Source organism: Caloenas nicobarica, chromosome 1, assembly GCF_036013445.1.
Source record: "Caloenas nicobarica isolate bCalNic1 chromosome 1, bCalNic1.hap1, whole genome shotgun sequence".
Lineage (NCBI taxonomy): Eukaryota > Metazoa > Chordata > Aves > Columbiformes > Columbidae > Caloenas > Caloenas nicobarica.
The window spans coordinates 105,850,402-105,873,242 of NC_088245.1; the positions used below are offsets into that span (position 1 = coordinate 105,850,402).

At 39.5% G+C, this 22,841-nt stretch overlaps 1 protein-coding gene across 2 annotated transcripts in view; it reads left to right on the forward strand.

Moving 5' to 3' along the window:
* GLRA2 (glycine receptor alpha 2) overlaps window positions 1-21,565 on the forward strand; it is a 124,737-nt gene extending 103,172 nt beyond the window's left edge. For both annotated transcript variants that reach the window (XM_065641219.1, XM_065641213.1), the window contains exon 9: window positions 21,287-21,565. In XM_065641219.1, coding sequence (XP_065497291.1) covers window positions 21,287-21,565 — 279 coding nt within the window. The remainder of the gene's footprint in view (window positions 1-21,286) is intronic.
* Window positions 21,566-22,841: the final 1,276 nt, after the last annotated feature.

Sequence of the window (22,841 nt, forward strand, 5' to 3'; positions counted from 1 at the left end):
TTACGGAACATGTAGTACCCATTTCTGAGAAGGACCTCCAAATATCAAGTCACAAAATATCTAGGTATCAATTAAAGTTGGTAGAGTACACGTGTACAAGCTCACAAGCTGAAGTAATGGAATCAGGTACGAGAGCAGAAGTAAATCCAGGAGAACAAAATCAGGAGAAAAAAAATTACAAATTCTGGAAAGCAAAAAAACCTAAACCAAACAAACACAAAAAATCCACAAACAAACCACTACAAAAACAGAGGACAGGGAAAAAATGTCTAGTCCAGAAGTAGTGGAAACCAGGGAATTGGAGAACTAATGGGGAGCTGGTAAGGCTGCAGAATGGTGAACCTTTATATCTGCTGAGATTATCAGAGCGGCACACCACAGAGTACTCTGTTGGAGCAGGGGACAGATAATCAAACTGTAGGGACCAGGCATGACACAAAAGCATCAAGTAGGACATAACAGAATATAATGACTTATTCTGGCCAGCTTGCAAATAGTTTAGCAAATTACTCCTTAATGTTAAATAAAATACAAACAGGATACAAGCACCATAAAACTAAGTTTAAAAGGGCTACAGAACAGTAATATTACAAAATTTCAGAAGTGGGATGACAAAATGACTGTCTGCTGCACCACCTGGGACAGGTAGGACTGGGAAAGCCAGGGGTTTTTGTTTGCTCAGTAGTGTCACTTTGCTTTAGAAACTGAGTCCTCTCTTGTACCTACCCAGCACGCAGTGGCTGAAAGGACCAACTCTGAACTGACAAGCTTTGGGGACTGAAGTTTGCACTTCATTCAAGTGAGTTTGTCCTGGTAGTTACTCATGAACAGCAGGAAACACGCCAGAAATGAACTCTGCAGTTTTCCAGCTTATGAAAGGTATTCTCCAGCTGGGTGTAAATGTCTCATTTTTTATTATACCTAGGGGAGAGTGCAAACTGAAAATAGGGCAGAGAAAACTAGAAAGAGACAGGAAACGGTATTCTTATTTTTGATGCTTTAAAGAAACAAGAAGCAGCTTTTCAAGAACCATCTGCCACAGGCACAAGCTTTTGTTTCCCAGATTATTTTAGGAAATGGTGATTCTTTCACTGGATGTGTTCTGGCCCACCTCATTTCATGGAAGAAAAAAACCAGTGAAAAAAATATTCAAATAGGTATTTCATGATAAAAAATTGAAGAAAGGAGACTTCAGGAGGAGCATGTTTAACCTAAAGTGCCCCTACCCAAGACTCCAGAAAGAGAGTGAAAAGCCATTGCAGTCCCAAGATTTAGGCTTAGGCTGCACAAGGGGTCAGGGAAACAACCTTGCCCCAAAGCTGGCTCCTTTGTTCTTTCCCTGTAGGTAGCTTATCTTTACTCTTAACCTGGCCAGAGTTAGGTCCCAATAAGGCCCTGGTTTCAGGGTTTCTCACTGCAGTGATGGTCAAATCCTCTTCCCAATGGGGGAGGGTGAAAACACCTGGAAGGAGAATGGTTTCCAATGCCACGTTGCCAGGAGTCCATCACGACACTTCATACCAGTTCTGAGTTCTGTTCCAGGCTTCATTTCCAACAGCAGGGTATTTCAGCATGAATAAATATAAATTAGTATTTCTGTAAGAGAATGAAAGGGTCGCACAGTTAGAGCCAAGCATAATGCAGGCTGAGAATACCAGCACTGCTGTATCTGTGTATTTCTACCCTGATTTGCAACTGTGCTCGCCCTGTGCATCTCCAGAGCATAGTACACCAGTTGTATCAAATTACATGGTAAATTGGTGAGATGGGCAAGTGTTCAGTAGGATCCATGAAATGCATATTTACATCTGACCCAATTAATCCCATTCTCCACAGGGGATAGAAGCTGCTATTTGAATGTAATTAATTGTGAAGCATTCTGTAATGATGTTGTCCAAATGACATTGTGCAAAACCAAATTGTATTAACTAGACTGTTGAAACCTCATGCTGTCTCAAGGTCTGAAAAACTTGATGGGTTCCAGTAAAATCCAGTTTTTGTAGTACTTTTAAAAAGGAGTTGTTGAAGCCCTTTGATTCTCTATCTTTTTTCTTTTTTTTTTTTTTTTTTTTTTTTTTTTTTTTTTACCAGGGGGAAAGCTATATTGTTTATTCATTCCTGTTCTAATTGACAGCCATTGCTTATGGTGAGCTCATCAGTCAGAGTCTGATTCTGACAGATTTAGTTTGATTTAATGATCAGATATGTTTATTTCACTTGATCCACTGCTAGAGCAAAATGCTATTTACTTTATTTGTTTGCTCATTTGTTTGGTAGTAATACTAATTTATGTTACACAAAATAAGCAGCTGGCCAACTGAAAGTAGATGGCTAGATGGGGAAGGAGATTTTCTTTACTACCACATGAGGAGGGTCTAGGCAAAGTTACACTGGAAGGAATAAGCACACCTTGAAACTCCACATATTCTGAGTGCTTATTGCTGAGTCTTTCCAGAGTCCTCACAAAGTCCCATTTCAAGTTGTGAGCATCTGAAAACTCAATGCCAAGCCCAGCCACAGGTCACTAAAAATTTATCCACTTCTGCTCCCGTGACAGGACTCTCTATGTCATCTCAGAGCTGGCACAGCCCTGGCTATTCCCACACAATCCTTCTTTACTACAATAGGATCAATGTCAAGAAGGACTTCTTATTGGAAATCTGTTTTCCAGTGACTGGTTGAATGTATCTGTCATACTGAGTGTGACAGAGTGTTTTTGGCTCTTGGATTAGCAGATTGGAAAGATCAGAAAAGGCTGCTGTGTTTGCCTAAACATGTGGACTAACAAGAATTTCAGAATCCTATGTGTGAATTTCTGCATCGAGCCTGTAACTTCTCTTAGAATGATAGCGTAACCCTTTGAATCATTTATCTTCTAACCTGTGTATGTAATTTCTCACACTGATACCGTGTATGCATTGGTACACACACATATATAATCTGCTCGCATAAGTGCAAGCTATTTTACCAATGTGCCAAGATTTTAATATCTGTATGATATCATGACAAGACTCGTAGGAGACATGATGCCTTTGTTTTCATGCTTCACCTCGCTCTCTTCAAGTGGTTTTCCATGCGGTTTTCTGAGATAACTCTTTCTGCTAGTAATCTGGAAGTGACTCATTCATTTTTCTGTTAAGCTTTCCTGAGCCCGCCGGTGATAGAGAATCACCTTCTGTAATCTTCAACTGTCAAAAGAATAACTAATTAAGAACTGAGATCACAAGCCCTATTCATTTTCTGAATTGCACAAATGTGAGATCTTGCATGCCATTTTAGAAAAGCAAGTTGTGTTTTTCCTCTTCAGGTTGTAAAGTCCTACAGGTACCTGCAAGGAGCAGCTCTGATACTAGCACAAACTTTCTGAGAAATTAATTTATCTGTTGCCTGTTAACTTATGCTAGCTTTCCCTTTCACTGCCATAGAGGGGTCACTTTTCTAATATGGTCTGTCTCTGTTGTCAAGTTGACAGGAAAGAGCTGTGCAACAGATATTTCTAAAAAAAAAAAAAAAAAAAAGTTTTACCACATTCATAGTCTTCAGGTTTTGCAAAGCAGAGTGTAGAACCAGACACTAAATCTCCTCATTTGCCCTATCTGCAGAATTTTGGTCTTGTAGGCTTTTTTCTATAATAACCATGGCAGACAAGGCAAGTTACAATAAGTCTAATTGACTATGATACCACTACAGGCTGGTGAAATAGAGAGAACTTGTGCATCACAGGATGCTCCTTTACAGTCTTTGGTAGCTTCTGTCTGAAAGAAGTATTTCAATGTCCCAGCACTCTTTTTTTCACCACTACATACCTGGATGAATTAAGATGTGTTTGTCCGATGCCATGTGTTTCATTGCGTGTGCAGCATGAGTGCTTATTTTGGAGAAGTACTCTGTCCTAACTTTGAAAGGTTGGTGACCCAGCCAATGTACGGGAATTCCCATGTGAAACTTGAGGGATATTCTTGTGTTGGCAGATATTTACACCAATAAGCAAGTACTCAAGTTTTCTTAAAATCACTTTGTGCTCTCACTCAGTAATTTTCCAGGCCTACCAACAGACTATATAGGTATTTCCTGTAATCTTCCAGTGCCTCTTGCAGAAGACAATTACCTTTCTTGCAAGTTTTACAAGTCCTTGCACCATCCTTTACAGAGGACCAGCGATAAATTATGCAGATATTCAACTGCAGTTTCCTTATTAGGCCATAATGTCATCTAATCTTTCATCAGACAAGTCTCTCCTTGTATATTTGTGCGTGTACATGTGTGTGTCTCACATGAAAAAACAGAGAAGGCATAACGTATTTTAGATATTATTCTCTTTATGTTAGCTTTTCACTGTGTTTCCCACATAGGTCACTGTATTTCTTTTGTGTCTGTCTACCTAGTAATTGCCAGTTTCCCCCAGGCCCTCAGATACTGACATGTCCTGTCATGCCCGGGCTTCATCTTTTCTGGATTTAGTAATTCCAGTTCTGCCTCTGAGCCTCTTACGTCTGGGTATCATGCTTCTCACTCCAGGTAGCTTCACCAGTATTTCCAGTAATTATTTCCCTAGGAAAACTAAAGACGATTAGCTGTTTCTTGATTTATCTGCTACCTTCAAATTTATTGCTGTATATAGCTTTTTTTAAAATTACTTTTTAACCTTTCCCTACCAAGCATGAGTTTAGTTGCTCTCCCTATCCAGTTTGCAAATCTGGGTTTTGGCTTTTCAGCCTAGTCAATGTGTTCTTCATGTAACATTTGTTTCCAGCTTAAGCTTTCTGCCAAGCAATAGCCAAATTTCTGAACATAGTTCTCCTAGAACTGGATTCCTATTAGTTTTATGAAAGAGGAAAGAGTGGAAATAATAGACTTTTATTATAGAGTTTAAAAAATGGCTGTAAACAATTGTTTAGTAATTCCTACAGCACGGTATAATATTGGATTTAGATTATTTTTTTTCAGTTTTACATCTTAGGCAAACTTGTCACATGTTTAACATGCTGCCTTGTAGTCAGAAGACAAAGGGACTTGGTAGGAACACTTCTTCTGGTTATTATCCAAACGGGGCAGCTGTTCAGCAACCTGCTGCCTCTCTTTGCTGTGGGAGGCTCCATCTAGACATGAAAAAAAACCAAGAAGGTTGTCCTATGCTAGGCCAGGGCTCTGCCTAGCACAGGAAGCTCTCTGTGACATCTAGATGTCCTTGGTGTATCCTCCTGGACTCCAGGACTTTGCAGCTCAAGGACTTTCTAAGCAAAAAGTGATATTTTTGTGATGAGTAACCTTTACTCTTTATGGATAGGGCAGTCAGGTCGATGTGATGATTTACAAATTATTAAAATACTTTTCTTAAACTTGCTGTGAGTTGTTCATATTAGCTTTTCAGCACTTGTGGGCCTAAGGGTACATATGGCCCCTGGAGCTGCCAGGAGACTATGTCGGGAGGGAAAGGGGTGGTGGAAGCAGGGGAAGATTCTGTGTGAGGTTACTCAAGAACCAGAAATAAGCAAAGCTATGTATTAGATGAAAATGAATAGGATGGTGTGTGGTTTTGCAAATTGTAATGCATAGCTGCAGTGTTCAATCGGTATTTGTCATGAACAAAGTGATACTGAATTTAGTGACCATGCCTACAAGGAGAGCAGGGTTGAAAGAGAAGGGAGGAGAACTAGTTATGCAACTTTTCTTTCCTAATCTGAGGTATTTCCGTTTGGACAATTGCATGTACGAAAGCAGGGAAAAATTTAGTATATTTAAAGACTTAACATAAGCCAACTTCATCCTGCCATTTCAGATTTCTCAGGTGGTGGCTGGGGGTCATCAGTCCATGCAAGCAAGGAAACAAAAACAATGGAGGAAAGGAAGATTATTTGCTCCCAAAATTAAAAAAAATAATATCATGAAGGACTAAGTCAGTGTTGCTGTTCCAAATCTTCACTTTTAATGTCAACTTCAGATCCTACATAAAAGCAATTGATTAGCTGGCTGTTGCAGTTCTTTTTTTAAATGCTTTTGAGAACTGCCATTTTGTTCCTGATTTTGGAGATGTCCTAGATTTGTCTGTCATTAACTTTGGTGGAGTCAGTTCTGTATTTTCCGTTAATGGGTGTGTCTTTTATTATTCTGCCCTTATTGTTACGTGTGTTGGATGTTCATGCAGTGGAGATACAAACTGTACTTTTTCATAGGAATGAAACAGACGTGTGAGGAAAGACTAATAAAATATCCAGAGATTATAGCTTTTTGCAGGGACAGAAAATGTCTTGCTCCATAGCTGTAGATACTCTTTTTTTCAAGTTTGCACAAAGGGCGTTTGTCTCCGAATACACAACAGTTCCTTTAAGATGCTCTGGTGCTGTATGCTCCTGTTCTTCTATTACCCTGTTTTCCCAAAAATAAGACCTACCACGAAAATAAGCCCTAGCATGATTTTTCAGGATTTTTGAGGATGCTCGAAATACAAACCCTACTCCAAAAATAAGCCCTGGTTACAGTTCATAAAAAAAAGTCAATTTAAAAAGTGTCCAGGCAGCTATACACGTAAAAAAGTAATAAGTTTTGGAGCAAAAAATCATGTAAGACCCTGTCACTGCTATATGTTCCTTGCTGCCTAGCCTGTATATCATAGGTCTGTCAAATATTTACCTCCTTCAGCTATGAAACAAGAACCTAGCTCTCCTGAAGTGAGGTCTTGTTCATTAGAGGGAGATAGAAAGGTATTTTGGAGGGTGTACCACACCTTATCTCTTGTGTGAGCTTCAGGCTGCCTTTACCCAAGACAATGCCTGCAATCCCAAAGAGCTGTACCCCATGGGTACAGGGGTGACCAAGGGGTAATCAACATGCCATGGTTAGATGAGAGTTTTGACCTTACCTTTCCCACAAGCCCTCCCCTCGTGCCTTCCATATCAAAGTGAAGATGTCTTAGGAATTGGTACTAAATTCATACAAACCTGGAGATCTTCTCTGCCAGCAGCTTTTGAAGCTTTGAAGCAAACAGGCTTAGACTTTAGGCTCTTTGCATGTTTAAAGCATTACAACCTAGAGAAAGCTGTTTGACTTGGCCAGCTATTGGTTTCTATTCTGTTCTTCAAACGACAACCACGGAATCATAGTATGGCAAGGAACAGGACCAGAAGAGCCCTTGAGAGCCAGCTGGCACAGCCGGCACCAGGCAGCATGCTGGGAGATTTACAGTTGCTGAAAATATTAATCAGTGCTCTTAAACAGTTTCTTCTGTAATGTGCCCAATATATCAAGAGTGAGTTTAAGAGAGATTTGTGAGGCATTGCTCCTCAGGGAGACTGTGAGCTGAATTATATCTCCTTGTGGATGTGCTGACCTGCAGTTGAGTATTTCTGATTTATACCCTGTAATTCTCCTTGACTTGCAAGTACTCCTGGAACAAAGGTCAGTAAAAAGTCTCTGAACAATTATTTACCATTCTGGACAGAAATAGCAATAGGCTCTTTCTATCCTAAGGCTCTGGTTCCCTTCCCCTCTGCAGCAGCACAGGTTACAGCTGCAGGTACACTGCTGAAACACAGCTATACAACTTTGTATCTTGTAACATGGGCCAATCTCCTATGGAGCTGTCTGATTTCTGAGTTTGTGCTCTCATCCTTTCTTAGCACTGAGAATTGCCCTTCACCTTCTAGCCCCTTTTAAAGGTTATTCCTAATTTTAACATCAGTCTGGAATGAGGAAACAGTTTTCAACACATAGATGAGGATTCAGGATTAATCTAATACTTATCTTGACAGTGATATAAAACCCATAAATGCATGATACAGTCTAAAAACGCTCTGCCTGAACAATTAGCTCAGTAATCAGACTTTAAAAAAATGACAGCAGAAAAGCAGAGCTACAGATTAAGATGTACAATTATTTTCTTTATTTAATAGAAAAGCATGCAGAATTTTAATTATCATCAGGAGATTTTACATTTGCTGTAAGCACTCATGTGGATTGCTAACATGACAACCGTGGTTTAAGAAGGAAGGACCACGAAAGGCAAGACTTGAAAACTAGCACACAGGAATACAGTGGCTATTTCATTTTAGACCCTGCAAGAGAACACATATGTGAAATGAATATGTGACAAGTGGGAAGTATTGTAATTCTGTATGAGGAGTTGACAAGTCAGACAAACAGCAACCGTATATTATGTGTGATGGCGAAAAGATCACATCATTTATAACCTTTGAAGCAACAGGAAAACTGAAAGCAACATCTTCTTACAATGATCTAAGAGAGAACTGTCTCTCTTTTTTCCCTTTTTTTTTTTTTTATTCCCTGGTTATAAATAGCTGTTAGAGAGGGCCCTGCTGTGTGGAAAATGGAGCATATGATCAAGGGCAGTCCAGTGAGTCAATTTACTGACTAATACTGTAGATTATCATGTCAAATATATAGCACCAGCAGTATGAACAATAATGAAGTCCAGTTTATTTCTTTCCTGTAAATTGAAATAAAGACGTGATGGAGATTGTCACACCTTGGATATATGAGCCAGATTCTTGTAATCATCCAAAGCAAATTGTCTTATTCTTTATACTGACATTTATTTTAGGAGCCATTCTAAGACTGGCAAGCTGAAACCATCTGTAAAAATGCATCAAACATGTTTAAAATATAGTCTAGACAGCTGTCCCCTCAGGTGATAGTTCAATAGTCTCACACTTTGAAATACCTGCTCCCCTCAGACCCAAAGAAGGGATAACTCAGCCTTTCATCCTGTGGGGAGAAATCATTCAGTGCACCATCATACGGAGACACTGCAAGTGAGTGCCAGGATCACGAGGAAACCACCCAGCCATGAAGCTGACAGAGCAAGAGGCTCCTAGAAACCCCAGATGGCCATTGAAAGGAGCGTTTCCTTGCCTGGTCTTCTGTCTTCCCGTGCTTCAGAGTTTCAGTGAGCAAGCATGAGGAAGGGGATATTGCCAATATTGTACAGACTCCAGAGGTCTTCCATTACTTTTGTTTTCTTTCCAAATTACACGGAGGACACATCCAAGTGTTTTGTAGGTTTGTTTATGATGTCAATCAGTAAGGTGATATTGTCTGTAACGTCAAACTGAATACTATCTGAAGAGAAGCAATAGTTAGCGATATGGTAAAATTTCCACTCCGTACAGAAGGGATTCATTTTAATTTAGCTGTATAATACCAGGGTTCTTGTGTTTTACTGGTGTCCAAGATCCAGGTGAAAGCCTGATCACATTTTGGCCTGTCAAAATTCTAACATGAGCAAAAACTTTGAAAAATAACATTTGAATTGCAAGCCGCTTCCATTCCTTCAGGGATAAAAAGAGTACATAATCAATGTTATTGATTTCTAAACTCCTTCCTCTAAGAAGAGAGCTGAGAGTAATTGGAGAGACGTTTACTAACTGTTTGCTGAAGATAAGTCATAAAGCCCAAATATTGCTTATCTGTTAAGTATAATATCCTGAAGGTGGTGTGTAAACTAATATAGCAATTAGCACAGTGTTATAAATTTAGCACATATAAGGAAAAGCAGATGGTACTGCTGTGATTGGACATGTCATTGGAGTATTCCAAAGCATGCCAAATCTTTAATGTATTACTATTTGCATATACTACTAAGTTAGTCAGTTTTCAGTAGACTAAAACAGCATGTACTATGCACAAACAACTCTTTTTGCTGAGCTTTAAATTTAGAATAAAAACAGAATCCCATTTGCTAGTTTTGCAGCACTCGTGTTGATTTTCCAAAGCCACAAAATGGTTCGTGTTGCACATTCTGGGCAGTCAGAATGAAGGCACAGACTGCTCCATGGGTCAATGCACTTGGCAATTTTCAGCTTTCCATGACAAGAAGAGAGCATGCCCTATGTCATGGATAGTGGTGCAAATGAGAAGTCATACATTTCAAAATGCTTTGTGGTACTGGAAACTCTTTGAGAAATTAGGAGCTCTGTGGACAGCCAAAAGTGGAAGATTTTAGTTTTTAAAAAATTGACTATTTCCTGGCTATTCTTAAAAGGTAGAACAAATCTCTCAGCTCCGAGGTGGTCTTGGCAAGGCCGAAGCTCTGCTTTTAAGATTTCTCTTTTCTTTGGAGGAAGAGAATTTAGCCACAAAGAGCAGAAAGGGGAAAGACCAGATAGGGGCTGAGGGAGGAACTGAATTTTACAAGCAGAAGGTGGAGGTCACATATTTGGAAATTGGTGAGGATGAAAGCATCGAAGAGGAGGTAGGCAAGAGCAGAACTGGGAGTTAGTGAGACAAAATGTGTGGTAGAAAAAATTAGGAAAGCTGTTAAGAAGAGGAAGGTGCAGAAGGGAAGAGACAGGGAAGCAAAAGGACCAAGATTGACTATTGAATCCCATTTCCTTAACCAATTTGCCTGTGTTTCAGACTAGTGGTTTTAAGACCCCATTCATGTTTCCAGCTCAGAGGACTGAAGAGATCAGGTAATGCCTAGTCATTATAAATGCACGGTGTGTGTGATATCCTACTGTGCAGTATTTAGGCTGCTCCCAAACCTATCATCTTGTCTGATCCTGGTAGAGTGCTCCTGCCTGGCACTCATGAGGCTGTTGGATGCCCAGTGAAGCAGAAACCTGTGCTGCTGGGTGTCCCTTTGTCTCAGGGGGCTCCTGCACTGCTTCATTCTCTGGCTTATTGACATATTTTCTGAACACAATCCTTCCTCAGGCGTTATCTCCTCACAAAAGTAGGACCTTAAGGTCAGGTGGTTGTAGATCCTCAAAGTGAGTCCTGACCTACTCAAGGACAGGCTTCTCCAGAGCTCTGGCACTGAAAACACTGATTTAGAATAAATCCAGGACACATAAAAGATGAAATACACAGCACGCACATTTTAGGAAGGCTGCTGGCAGAGCAACCCTTATTTTGGTGTTATTCTGTGCTCTTTCCTCTAGAAAAATTAATTGGACATTTCTTCTCCTATTTCCTTGATATTCTTGAGCAAAACTTGAGTTCAGATGAAAGTCTGAGATCTTCTCCCAAGAATACCTCTTCTGCTGCTATAGCCATGCTTCCGGATTTCATCTGCCTGCACTTTTCAGTACTAATTTTTCTTATATACTATTAAATCTATTGTTTCAGGTTAGCCTTTAATCAGTTTTGCCAAGTAATAAAAATCTATCACCAGGTGATCTGTTGCTTAGCTGGCCTGGACAGATGGTCCTCCTGGAGAGTTGCCAGCACCCACCAAAGAGCCTGTTCACAGGCAGAGAGGATTTGGAATGTTTAATGACTCTTGCCCATGTGTTCTGTATCCCTGTTCCTCAGAACCACAAGGATTTGGAATGTTTAATGACTCTTGCCCATGTGTTCTGTATCCCTGTTCCTCAGAACCACAATCCCATCTGAAGGGGAAAAGCTAGCAAAAAAGTTAGCATTTTGAGAAGTTATTCAAAATGGAGTTTGCAGTTTGATAAATGCTCTAGAGAGAGCTCCTAACCTTAAGCTAAAATAGAAGAATTCTCACTACATGGACTTCCCACTAAGAAAGGCCTTTAGGGAATACAAAAGGTATTAGATGACTATTTTAAGTAGATGCCTACAGGTACATGTATCTACATGCATGGGTGCATGCATGCTATGTGAGTATGCATCTTTGTGTGTGTGTATGTAATACAATAAAAGAAAAACAATCAAACCCATTGTAAATGAAATCTTATTTCATTACTGTTGTATGCTTATTTCCAATGACCTTGTAGGATTTGTGGATTTATCACTTACCAGATGAGGGAAAAAACGCAACAATTCTGTGTAAAGATTGCACTATCAAGTTGCTATAGCATTGAGTGCCATTGATTTTACCTCATGATGGATGTATATTTTGCTTTGAAGAAATAATATCAGAGTTTTATAGAGCAACCCTCACAGAAGCAAATCAAAATGAAAATAAAGATGTCTATTTGTGTAGTAAATTTCTAATACAAGTAGTCAAGATGTTTCTAAGATGTAACAATTTAATTTTAGAAACAAGTTTGAAGTGCAGATAGCTGGCAAATACTTTGTTTAACCCAATCACACTTCAGAGCTATGTAAAAACAGCTAGAGAAATCCAGATTGGGATCTTGGCTAACAACAAGAACTAAATAATATGCAAAGTCAGAAAGGATAATTTGTTTTATAGAAGATAAGAAAAGAAAACCAACACCAAAACATTATTTACTGGAAGTCTGGTATTAAGAACTGATAACTGGAAAAGGAAGGTGTTTATTTATCAGTTGGCTTTTCTCAGGAAAAAAAAAGAAAACCAACAACAACAAAACCCCAGAACAACAAAACAAACAAACAAACAAACAAAAACATGAAGTCTGTCTGGAAAATCTGTGGTAATCTCCTTCTGCGTTTGTTGGGGTTTGTTCTGGCTGTTTGTTGTAGCAAATGTCTTGAAGGAGAGAATCCACCAACAGAGAGGAAAAAAATCTCTTCCTTCCCCTTCCCTTTTCCCTTTTCATGATTGCCGCTTACACAAAACGATTACACATTTCTCTGGTTTGTGGTTTGTTTTGTTGTTGTTGTTGTTTTGGTTTGGTTTGGTTTTGGGTTTGTTTTTTTGTTTTTAATTTTGACTGTTTAACAAATGAGGTACTCTGAGATGCCAAGGTCAAGGCACAGGAGTGCTCTGATAAAGTGATCTAAGATGATTACAGCTGAGGCACAGACCAGTGAGAAATTTCCCAAAGGTGCAATAAAAACCATCTTCCCAAGACGTATTTAAATCTGCTTGGAGGAAAGTAGCTGAGAACCTTTTGGGAAAAATCCTGGGGCACCGGGCACTTGGATATCCCTGTCCGTGGCTGGGGGCTGTGAGCTCGTGTGCCCCACGTGCTGCAGTGGCAGATTCCCCAGGCCTGTCACACAGCTGGGGACACTGTGTGTCCCTGTCCCAGGACAGGACGTGCCAGGCAGCGTTGTTCCTGCAACAGGTTTCAGGGCAGGAGAGCTCTGGAGTCTGAGGCTGGGGCTTGGATGCTGCCAATACAGGGCAGGTGGGAGGGTCCACTTGTGCCCCGTCTCATGTCTCCTGGGGCAGGTGTTCTGCAGAAAGCAAGAGAAAGCAGGAAATGTGAATTTTAGGTATGTTTGCCTCAGTGTTTCAGGTTTTCGAAGTTCTAAAATTTTAGCAAATATAGTCTTGCTTTATGTTATTTTGCTTTGATGTGTCCATTAGCTGTTATTCCATGTTCTAGCTGAAATAGTCACATATTTAAAGGCTGGCTTTGCAGTTTGCTCAGTCTTGCATGCAGACAGCATGAGCAGAAATTAGTTGCCCTGTATCCAACAGATTTCTGGTCAGAGCAGATTATCCTTCAAATCTAGGTCATTAACACGTATTTGTCTGATGCAAAACAGATTAATGTGCCATTCCCACTGATAAACTGTCCAACCTCTGCTTTCATCGTGGAGGGACTGGCGGGAGAGTTATCCAAGAGCAGTCAAGTCTCCAGACTTCACTGTCCTGAGAGGATTAAATGTCCAGGCAAATGATGTCTATAGGACATTTACAGATCACTGAGTCTGGATATTTTAAGGCATTACAATCAAGACACTGTCAGGAATAGATCTGCTGTTATTCAAGAGCTAGAAATCTACCATAATACTTATGATGCTTTGGAAAACAGAAGTTCATCTGTTTCTCCCTCTCTCACAATTAAAATATTAATTGTATTATATATAAAACATGAAGTCGAATAAGAAATTTACATTAACTGTGTTTGCATAATTGAGAGAAAGAAGCCTTGTTTTACTAAAGAAAAAAGGGTTTGGGTTTTTTTTTGGTAACAAACTGATCACCCTTACTGACTTTATTATTAAAGTAGTCCTTGAAAAATTTATATTCCACTTAAAGATATTTCAAGCCAGGAAAATATTTTTGCTCCACAACATGTTTAAATTATGTTACTCTTTCAGTTGGATAATATTCAATTCCTACTTGAAGAGGGTGAACTCACATTAACCACCATTTCATTATTATATTAACAACAGTTCATTTACTGTTCTTACAGAATAAGTAAGTAAATCACTCATGCTTCAGAGATTCTTCTGCTGTTTATTTGAGATAGGAGGTATTATTAAATACAAATTTCTAAAACAAACTTAAGTTTGTCCATTGGACACCGTTACCAAAGACAAAAATGAACAACTTCTCTTCCATTAATTAAAATGTCGGTGATATTTATGACACAAAGTCTGATTTACTTAGATTGAATAAAGCATGAGTGTCCAAATGAGAGAAAAAAAAAATCAACCCCAAAACTCATTGAGCAGGAAAATAGATGTTAAGAGAGGTAGAAAAGGGGCTAATGCAGCTATCGCACACAGAATGTTTGGTCCTGATGGAGCAGCATACAGAATCATAGAATACCAGGTTGGAAGGGACCATAAGGATCATCTGGTCTAACCTTTCTTGGTAAAAGCACAGTCTAAACAAGCTGGCCCAGCACCTTGTCCAGCTGAATCTTAAAATTGTCCGAAGTTGGGGAATCCACCACTTCCCTGGGGAGAACATTCCAATGGCTGATTGTTCTCGTCGCGGAAAGAGGCTGCTTATGTTTTTGATTAAACACCTTGGTGAATATTTAAGAAAAACGACACTTAGGCAAAATTCTGGGATGTGTTCGATCTATGCTTTCACAGGATTGAGGTGAGAAAATGACAGTTTACATCACCTTCTGCTCCTCTGAAGCCTGGATTAAGGAGGAGTGGGAATAGCATCTAGCATAGGTGAGGTAAGATCCAGGGCTCTTCAGGGTGGAACAAATCAAAGGAGTCTGTTAGTGATGACTTTATTACCAAATGCCAGCAGAACTTGCTCCAGCTTCACTTTTTTGTCCCGTCTGTGGAACTAGGACACATAGGTTCACTATGTAAGAGTCATCTATTTATGCATCAGCAGGATTTAGCCTCAAGGCAGGACCATGTGAAGAGAAAAAAAATGACACTCAAAGTACTAAAAACTAGTGGAAATGCAGGACATTTCAACATTAGTTCTAGCTCCTGGCATATTATCAAGAGGTGGAAGACCTGAATTCCCATAGGACATGCCATATTCAGTGAAAAGGAACGGTTTCTGTTCCAGGATCCTTTTCCCAGCAGTGGTCTAGCATGGATATTGAGACAAATTCTATTTCAAAGCTCCAATACAAACCTAGAAGGACTTTTCTGTCTTCTGAAAGTAATCAACCAAAGGTACACTAGGTTGCGCTTTCAATACCTGCACACAGACCTATGAATCTGTGCCACTGTGATATTTTCATCCTCTGAATGTTCTCACACAAGGATTTACACAGCTGAATGAAAGATAACTTCATTTTTTAAAAATAGTTTTTCCTTTCTCCCTCATAATGGCATTGCGTTTCATCTTATTTCCTGCCTTGAAAAAACCAAAATATATATACACAAAACCCCCATAACCTACTCCTTTTCCTTCCATTTATTAACATTCACCATGACTTTATGACCTCTATGATATCCACCCCCAAATGTAGCTTTTCTAAGCTTAAGAGATCTCACCTACTTTATTTCTTCTCAGGCAGAAAAAGTCATTTATCGTCCTTGCTGCTCCCCTTTGTTCTCTACCTAATTGTGCTGTGTCTTTACTGAGTTGGGGTGACCAGAAATGCTTCTCGTGTTCACATACTGACTACACTGTGAGTGAATAAAGTGGCACAATGACATTTTCTGTTTCATTTGCTCATTGCCTGACGGCAGCTCAGCAGAGGACTAATGTTGCCAGAATCATCTATGTGGTAATACCCCAAACTTCCACATGGGAAAGAACCAATTTTGAGCCCCTTTTACTGTCTACATGTAATTAGGGTTATCTTTAGCAATGTGCGTTACCTTGCGCATATCAACCCTATATTTCATTTACTGCCATTTTGTTACTTAGTCCCTCAGCATTTAGAAATCCTTCTGGAAAGCCTGGCTTAGATTTGTCCACTTTGAATAACCTGTTTCACCAGTGTATCTTCCCTTGGGAACCTTTGTCCCAGCTCATTTATAAATCTCTTCATCATTATTCATTCTTGCACAGATATTTGGGATCCCCTCCAGCAAATCCCTCAGAAACGGACCTTTTACTCCTAAACTCCGTTACTGTCTTTTAAACAGTTAATCTATGAAAGGACCTTCCCTCTCATCTCCTGACAATTTAGTTTTGTAAGAGCCTTCTGTGGGGAACCAAAGAGAATTTCAAAGTCCAAGCATGTTTCTCAGGTGACCTACCTTCATCCACATACTCATTGATTCCTGAGAACTGAAACCATGTGAGCATGACTGTCTTTGCAAAACCACACTGTGAATTATGTAAAGTATTGAGAGCTGGGAAGTGTCTCAAAATCATAATGATGATTTAGGAATGAAGTCTCCAGAACTATTTTGGTGCCTAATTCCTATTGATGCCATTTTGTATTCAAGTCTGAATTTATTGAATTTCTATAATAACTTTGTGCTTATGAATGCCAAAAGGAAAATTTCTCTGATGTTCTCTACCCTATACCTAAAATTAATCTCCTATGTCCTTGAAATTTAATTAAACCAGATAGTCTTTTAAATCGTTTGCCCACCATATGTTGGGAAAAGAGTAGCAAAATTAAATTAATAAATCACATCAGAGAGTAAATTAGATACGCTGTACGAAGCCAGCTTCTCTCTCATTTTCCTCATTGTTAAAACTGAGTCAATGCTGACAATAAGCATTTAAAAGTGGTCACAACAAAGCACTTCAGAATGCATTGTACAGAAAATGGTGCATGCAAAGGTGGTGAATGGACTAGATTTTCTTAAGTGTTTTTCCCGTTTCTGATTGCTTTGTTGTGAAGTTGGTAGTATGAATTACATTCTAGATCTGATGGAGCAGAAATAAAAGTTTTATGAAGATGGAAGATGAAGCAAGAAAACCATGTCAGAAATATCACCCCTCTGACGTACATGTTACCTGCTATAAAGCAAAGTCATGAGAATCTAAAGCCATTACTTTGTAAAGCACAGAAAATGACTAAATTTATAAAGGGAAATAAAAAATTGAGAAAGAAATGTAATTCATTTTTGATGAAAATTATTTAAAGCCAACACTTAAACAAGTTCATCATGACATCATAAGATAATACACATAAACATACGTTGTTGAAAAAGCATCTATATAAAGCACTTGACCAAATCTCAGGAAATGTAATATGTTTTCAAAGCACACTTCTTCTAAAATACTCAGGAGTACGAACATCTGAGAGGAAATCAGCAAAAGAACACTTTCATCCTGTTACTTATTTCTTTTCTGTTTCTTATCCTAGCTTTTGACCCTTTTTCCTATGTCTTTATCAAGGACAGGTTGAGTTACGACTACATATTATGCAAGACTAACTTCACATACCTTTAGAAGGATAAAGTGAACAACTTCAGTAGCAGTGGATTCTGCCACTCCAGTTGATGTCTAGTGGCTTCCAGCTGCTGTTTGATTTTGGGTTTAAAATCTGTAAAAACATAAATAGCCTGGGATTCAAACAAGTGAGATCCTCTATGGTTTAAAACAGATAAGTTTTATGTGTAATCAGATTAAAATAATGATAGAGATGTTTGCAAATTAATTTGGACTGTTTTACCCATGAATAAGCTGGTGAACGGCACAGGTAGAAGACTGGCTTTGGATGAATCTTCATGGTAGAGTATGTCAGGTGGTATGAAATGAATATGACCTTGAGAATGAAGAGGCACTCTGCAACCCCACCAGAAAGGACCCTAGTAGGTTGCCCAGTAGTTCACCAACCCTCTAGGTTAAGGAAAGACATCTCCATTATGTTAAGGGAAGAGACTCGAGGTCAGTTCTTCATCTCACATTTTGAAACATGAAAAAAAAGGTTGTCTTTGTTAAAAGGATATAAATTTGGTTTTCTTTCTCTGTGGCTATTCTCTAAAATCCTTCATATGAGCAGAATGTTTGAACATAAACTGAAATGTCAAATCACAGCTTTGACATAAGATTATGGTGTTTTAGAGACTTTTTTTCTAACTACATCTGTACGGCTAAAGTTAGGCACGTTGGAGATTTTACTGTTTCTGAGGACAGTTACCACTACATGACTCATGACAGCAGTGTGCAGTGTTGGTCTCCAGTGGAGCAGGTTCATCTGGGAGAAAGCTTGTTGGCATGGTCCACGCCAGATTTAGCTAAACCACAAGCGGTGTGGACAACGAAGTTCCAGCGCTTGGGTTGACCTTCCTGTTCTCTTTCCTTCAGCATCAGGAAGGAAGTCTTTCTGTTGCCACTGTTTCATTTTGGGTGGAACTGGCTTAAGGGCTCAGGAGGCCAATAGGACACATGCCTGACTCTGCTGTCTTGTGGGAATAGTATCCTCCTAATAAAAGCATGTGGGTCTTGATCTTTGCCGTGTTTCATTGTTGATTTTCAACACTACTGGCCAAATTCATCAGAAAAGAGAGAGATTTCCCCACTCTGAGGTCTTTCAGGTGATGCCTGGTCAGGTTGGAGAGTTCTGGTAGGGTCAGGCCTCACCTGTGAGACTGCAGATGCTGGCAGCACTCAGAGGAGATGCAGGTGCCAGACTATTAATACAAAGCCCATTCAGCTCCTGCTGAAAATCATGTGATGGTCATGGAGCACCTCCAGGGCTACAGGTGGGGCTGTAAGGACCGTGGCTTTGCTTGCACCCAGCAGCACTTAGATGATTGCAGCAGTTGCAGCTTAGGTGTCTCTAGTGCTAAGGTTTTGTAAGAGTGTAATATGAAACATAGAAACAAGTGGCAGGGTAGAAACACAGTGCTGTTGTCTTGATTAATTATCTAGTCTTTGAAAAAAAGTTTTTCTGATAAAGTTAAAAAAAAAAAGCTACATAAACACACACCGTTTTGCAACCAGCAAACAACTCCATGTTTGAGAACTGGTAACAAACTGACCCAGAGATTTGTCCAGGAGAAGGAGATTCAGATCTGCACAAGCAGAGAAGGAAACTGAGTATATGCTCCTCATACCTCAGGTGAATGCTGTACTTCTTGTATCCAGTGTAAATCAACATCTACTGTAGACCTACATAAAAAAAATAGCATGCAAACTGGGCACACTTCCCTCTGCATTTTGTGAGAAAGAAGTGGCACAGCCAACTGTCTGCGGGGGGAAAAGAAAGGCTCTAAATCCCCTTGGGAAACAGGTGGCTTCTTACAGCTAAAGGTTAGCTGTTGAAGACCTGAAAGAATGTGATTTAACCATCCCTGTCCCTAACGTCAGATGGCTTCCCACTCGAGTGACAACAATGTAAGCTCAAAAGTGGGGCTGTGGCATTGAAGACAAATTGCTCAGCCCCACGTGACAAAGCTGCGACCCAGCAGGGCACAGTGGAAGTCAGGACTCTCCAAGTCATGCATTGAGCTCAGTACATTTTCTTTCCTCCCATAAACCCCTCATGAGCAACAGAAATTAAATTTTTTAAAAATGAATGAAGTACATATGGCAACACAGCTGCTGAAAATCTGTTACTCTTTTTAATCACCTCTCATGTCCTGGGCATGCATTTCATCCTTCAGACTCAGTAAAAGGGCAAGTGCTGCAAGGAAGGCAGCTTCTTGTACTATTGGGGGACTTTGTCATGTTCAGTCATGCAAGAGAAGCCTTGCCTATAAGACTATCCAAAACTTAGGTCTCAGTGGGTTCATCTTTAAAATACTTTACATATTTATAATCACTAGGACAGGCCAAATTTCAGAGTCTTCACAAAGGAACTGAAAACTGTAAATAAATAAAATTGAAAAAGGAGAGGAGTGTGCTTCTTTTTCTTAATGATGGTGAGCTTTTGAAATGAAAGGGATATAAACCCCAGAAAAGAGCTCAAACAGACTTGCAATACTGCAATTATCTACCTGCTCACAGGTACGTTGCAGAATAGTTCTCAAGCTGAACTGACAGAGGCTCCAATGAACTGTTTATTTCCTATCATCCTTCCATAAGAATTCGATGTCATACATAGTCAGAGTGACTATTTCTCATTTGGCAGCCTTGGATCTCACTACTGGTTATTCATGTTTGCATGTCAACTCCAAGGTAAGGAGAGCAAGTTTGGTGATATATTCAATTCCAATGCTCCAACAGGGGAGATGGAAAAATGCAATTATCGAAAGAGGTGTTTCTGTGAAGGAGCACTGATTTACATCCTGAATAGGTGTAAATTATCCTCCCTTCCAGCCCCCAAGTTCAGCAAATGTATACCTTATTCAATACCTTGCTGCTGTGGTGTTTTTTCATGCAGCCTCTGATTCTCTGTTAAGATCAGAAATCTGTGGGTTAGTGAGAGATATGAGGGAATGTTCCCTGTGAGTGAGTGGGCTTCTTGTGAGCCCAATAAGGGCTAATTTTAAGTCAACAATGAAGTACTTGTCAGTCGAGGAGAAGATCTTTAACTAGGGCAAGCTGCTGGACCTACAACTGATCCCTGCTGAAATGAGAAAGAATAGAGCTTCTTGTCTGTTTATTTTGAATTCTTCATGGAGGGCTGCCAGTAACTGTTAACTTGTGTATTATTGTGCTATCAGAAAGGAGAAATGGCAGTGAGAATTTACCAGCACAGTGACAAACCTTTCATCACATAGTTACCATGATGATAAAGTTACTCACCTCTACAAAAGCAAATATTACCCACTCACGTGGGAGAGAGAATGGATTTCTGCAAGGTGGTTTTTATCAGCTTGTGCTATTGCACCTAACTCCCAGTTACCACTAAATCCAAGTGTCCAGTGCACTTTGACGTATTGATTGTCACAGCACTTCTGTGAGCAAGGAGGGACCATGATCTATCTTTGTTTTATATATCTGCAATGGAGGTGCAAGGCTGCAGTTATATTGAGCCATGGGTACACATTGCCATGAGCTTGGACCCCTGGATCTCTGGGTCTTTCAGTTCACACTGGCTGGAGCAGACTCTCTGCTACCAACATGACCATGTTTCCTCCCCACAGCAAGCCCAAGGAGAGTGATAAGAAACCTGTGGAGTCAGATCTTTTCCCTATGGGGTTGGGATACAGCCTGCTGCTCAGGGCAACTGATTTAGTTATAGCCAGAGAAATTAAAGCTCTGTTTCACAAACACTGACCGTCACCTAATTTCCATGTATTTGTATGTAGTTTTTAATTGCTTGCTTGCCTTTGAAACCTGGACTTTGTATCACAGCTTAACCAGCTAATTTGCTTTAGGTGCTTTGAAGGGAATGCACCTTAACTACTGAAGTATATGGGGTGCTTGATAAACAGGTGATTGTATGACTTGTTGGTCTTCTTTATCCCCCAGGAGGATGAAGTTGCTCGTGACAGTCGATTCAATTTCAGTGGCTATGGCATGGGTCACTGTCTGCAAGTCAAAGATGGCTCAGCGGTCAAGGCTACTGCACCCAACCCACCTCCAGCACCACCAAAGGATTCAGATTCCATCAAAAAGAAGTTTGTTGACCGTGCAAAAAGGATTGATACAATATCCCGTGCTGCATTCCCACTCGCCTTCCTCATTTTCAACATCTTTTACTGGATCACATACAAAATTATACGGCATGAGGACATTCACAAGAAATAGGCAACTCTGATTCACCAGGACTTCTTAGCCAAAGTGATCCACATGTAAATAAACAGTGAAATGTCTTTCTGTCATTTGGACTAAGGGTTTCTTTCCCCCTCCAAGGACACTGAAGAAAAAATGAACAAAAGAGACAAGAAATATAGAAGGAAAAGTGATTGCATGAAAAAATATGCCATAAGATCAGTCAATGAGGGTTTCCCCTATGTACTCTCAGTGTGTTTTTTCCAGATTCAGCATCAATCAGACATCTGTAAATGGGGCCAAATTGTATCCAACTTTATCACCAAGATATTACATTTCAAAACAAAAGAGAATTAAAAAAACCCCAGTTCTCCTAAAACATCTACCAAGAGACTGTGGTGGCTACAGTACAGTGAGTTATAAGAGGACCAAATTTTTTCAGGATAATGTTGCCTTTCTATTTGAAACAAGTCTACTGAGCTACATTCCATGACCATGTCTGTAGTTAGTGGTTTCACCAAGGAGTCCTTTTGTGGGTTGTAAATTATTTCTACTGACGGGAGAGGAAAAAAAAAAAAAAGAAAGAAAAAAAAGAAAAAAAGGGTTTATACTTTACTATATCCTTGTGGGTGTGCATTTTAATATTATCTTGCTTTACTAGAATTGTAATTTTGGAGTTGAACTTGTGTGTTGTGTTGTTTATTTGATAGTTGACACTCCAAAGCCAGTGAAACTGCCCGGTTTATTTTTGTTGGAAGACAGTGCACTTACTTCATTTTATTTCTGCTGATTTTACATGCAACTTGAGGTGCCAAACTGTATTTTACCTATTGTGCTACCCTGTATCACACTACTTAGTAAGAACTTGTTTCCTCAAAGGTGTAGCTCGGTTTAGCATTGAGTTTCTATTACCGCTCTCATTGTAGCTGCAATCAATAGTGCTATAGGTAAACACAACTTGTTTACAGACCTCTGATTTATATCTTTACTCAAAGTGGCTATCATTTTAAATATCATTAATTAACCTAAGAATTTTAAAACTGTACTGTGATTTTCAGAACCTGTTACCTTTTGGTGCCGGATCTGCGTTATTCAAATCCTTGCTACATGTTTTAAAGTAGAAAATTTAAAAAGGAAAAAAAAAAAAGAGAAAAAAAAAAAGATGGTATTTTTGCTTACACAGAAGAAGACAACCTGTAACATAAGATGAATCAAACATTAAAATTTTACACTTGCTGTAAAAGGGTTTATTAAAAAAAAAAAAGGTATTTGTTCAATTTCAATAAAGCTAAATGTGGTACTAACATTTCTT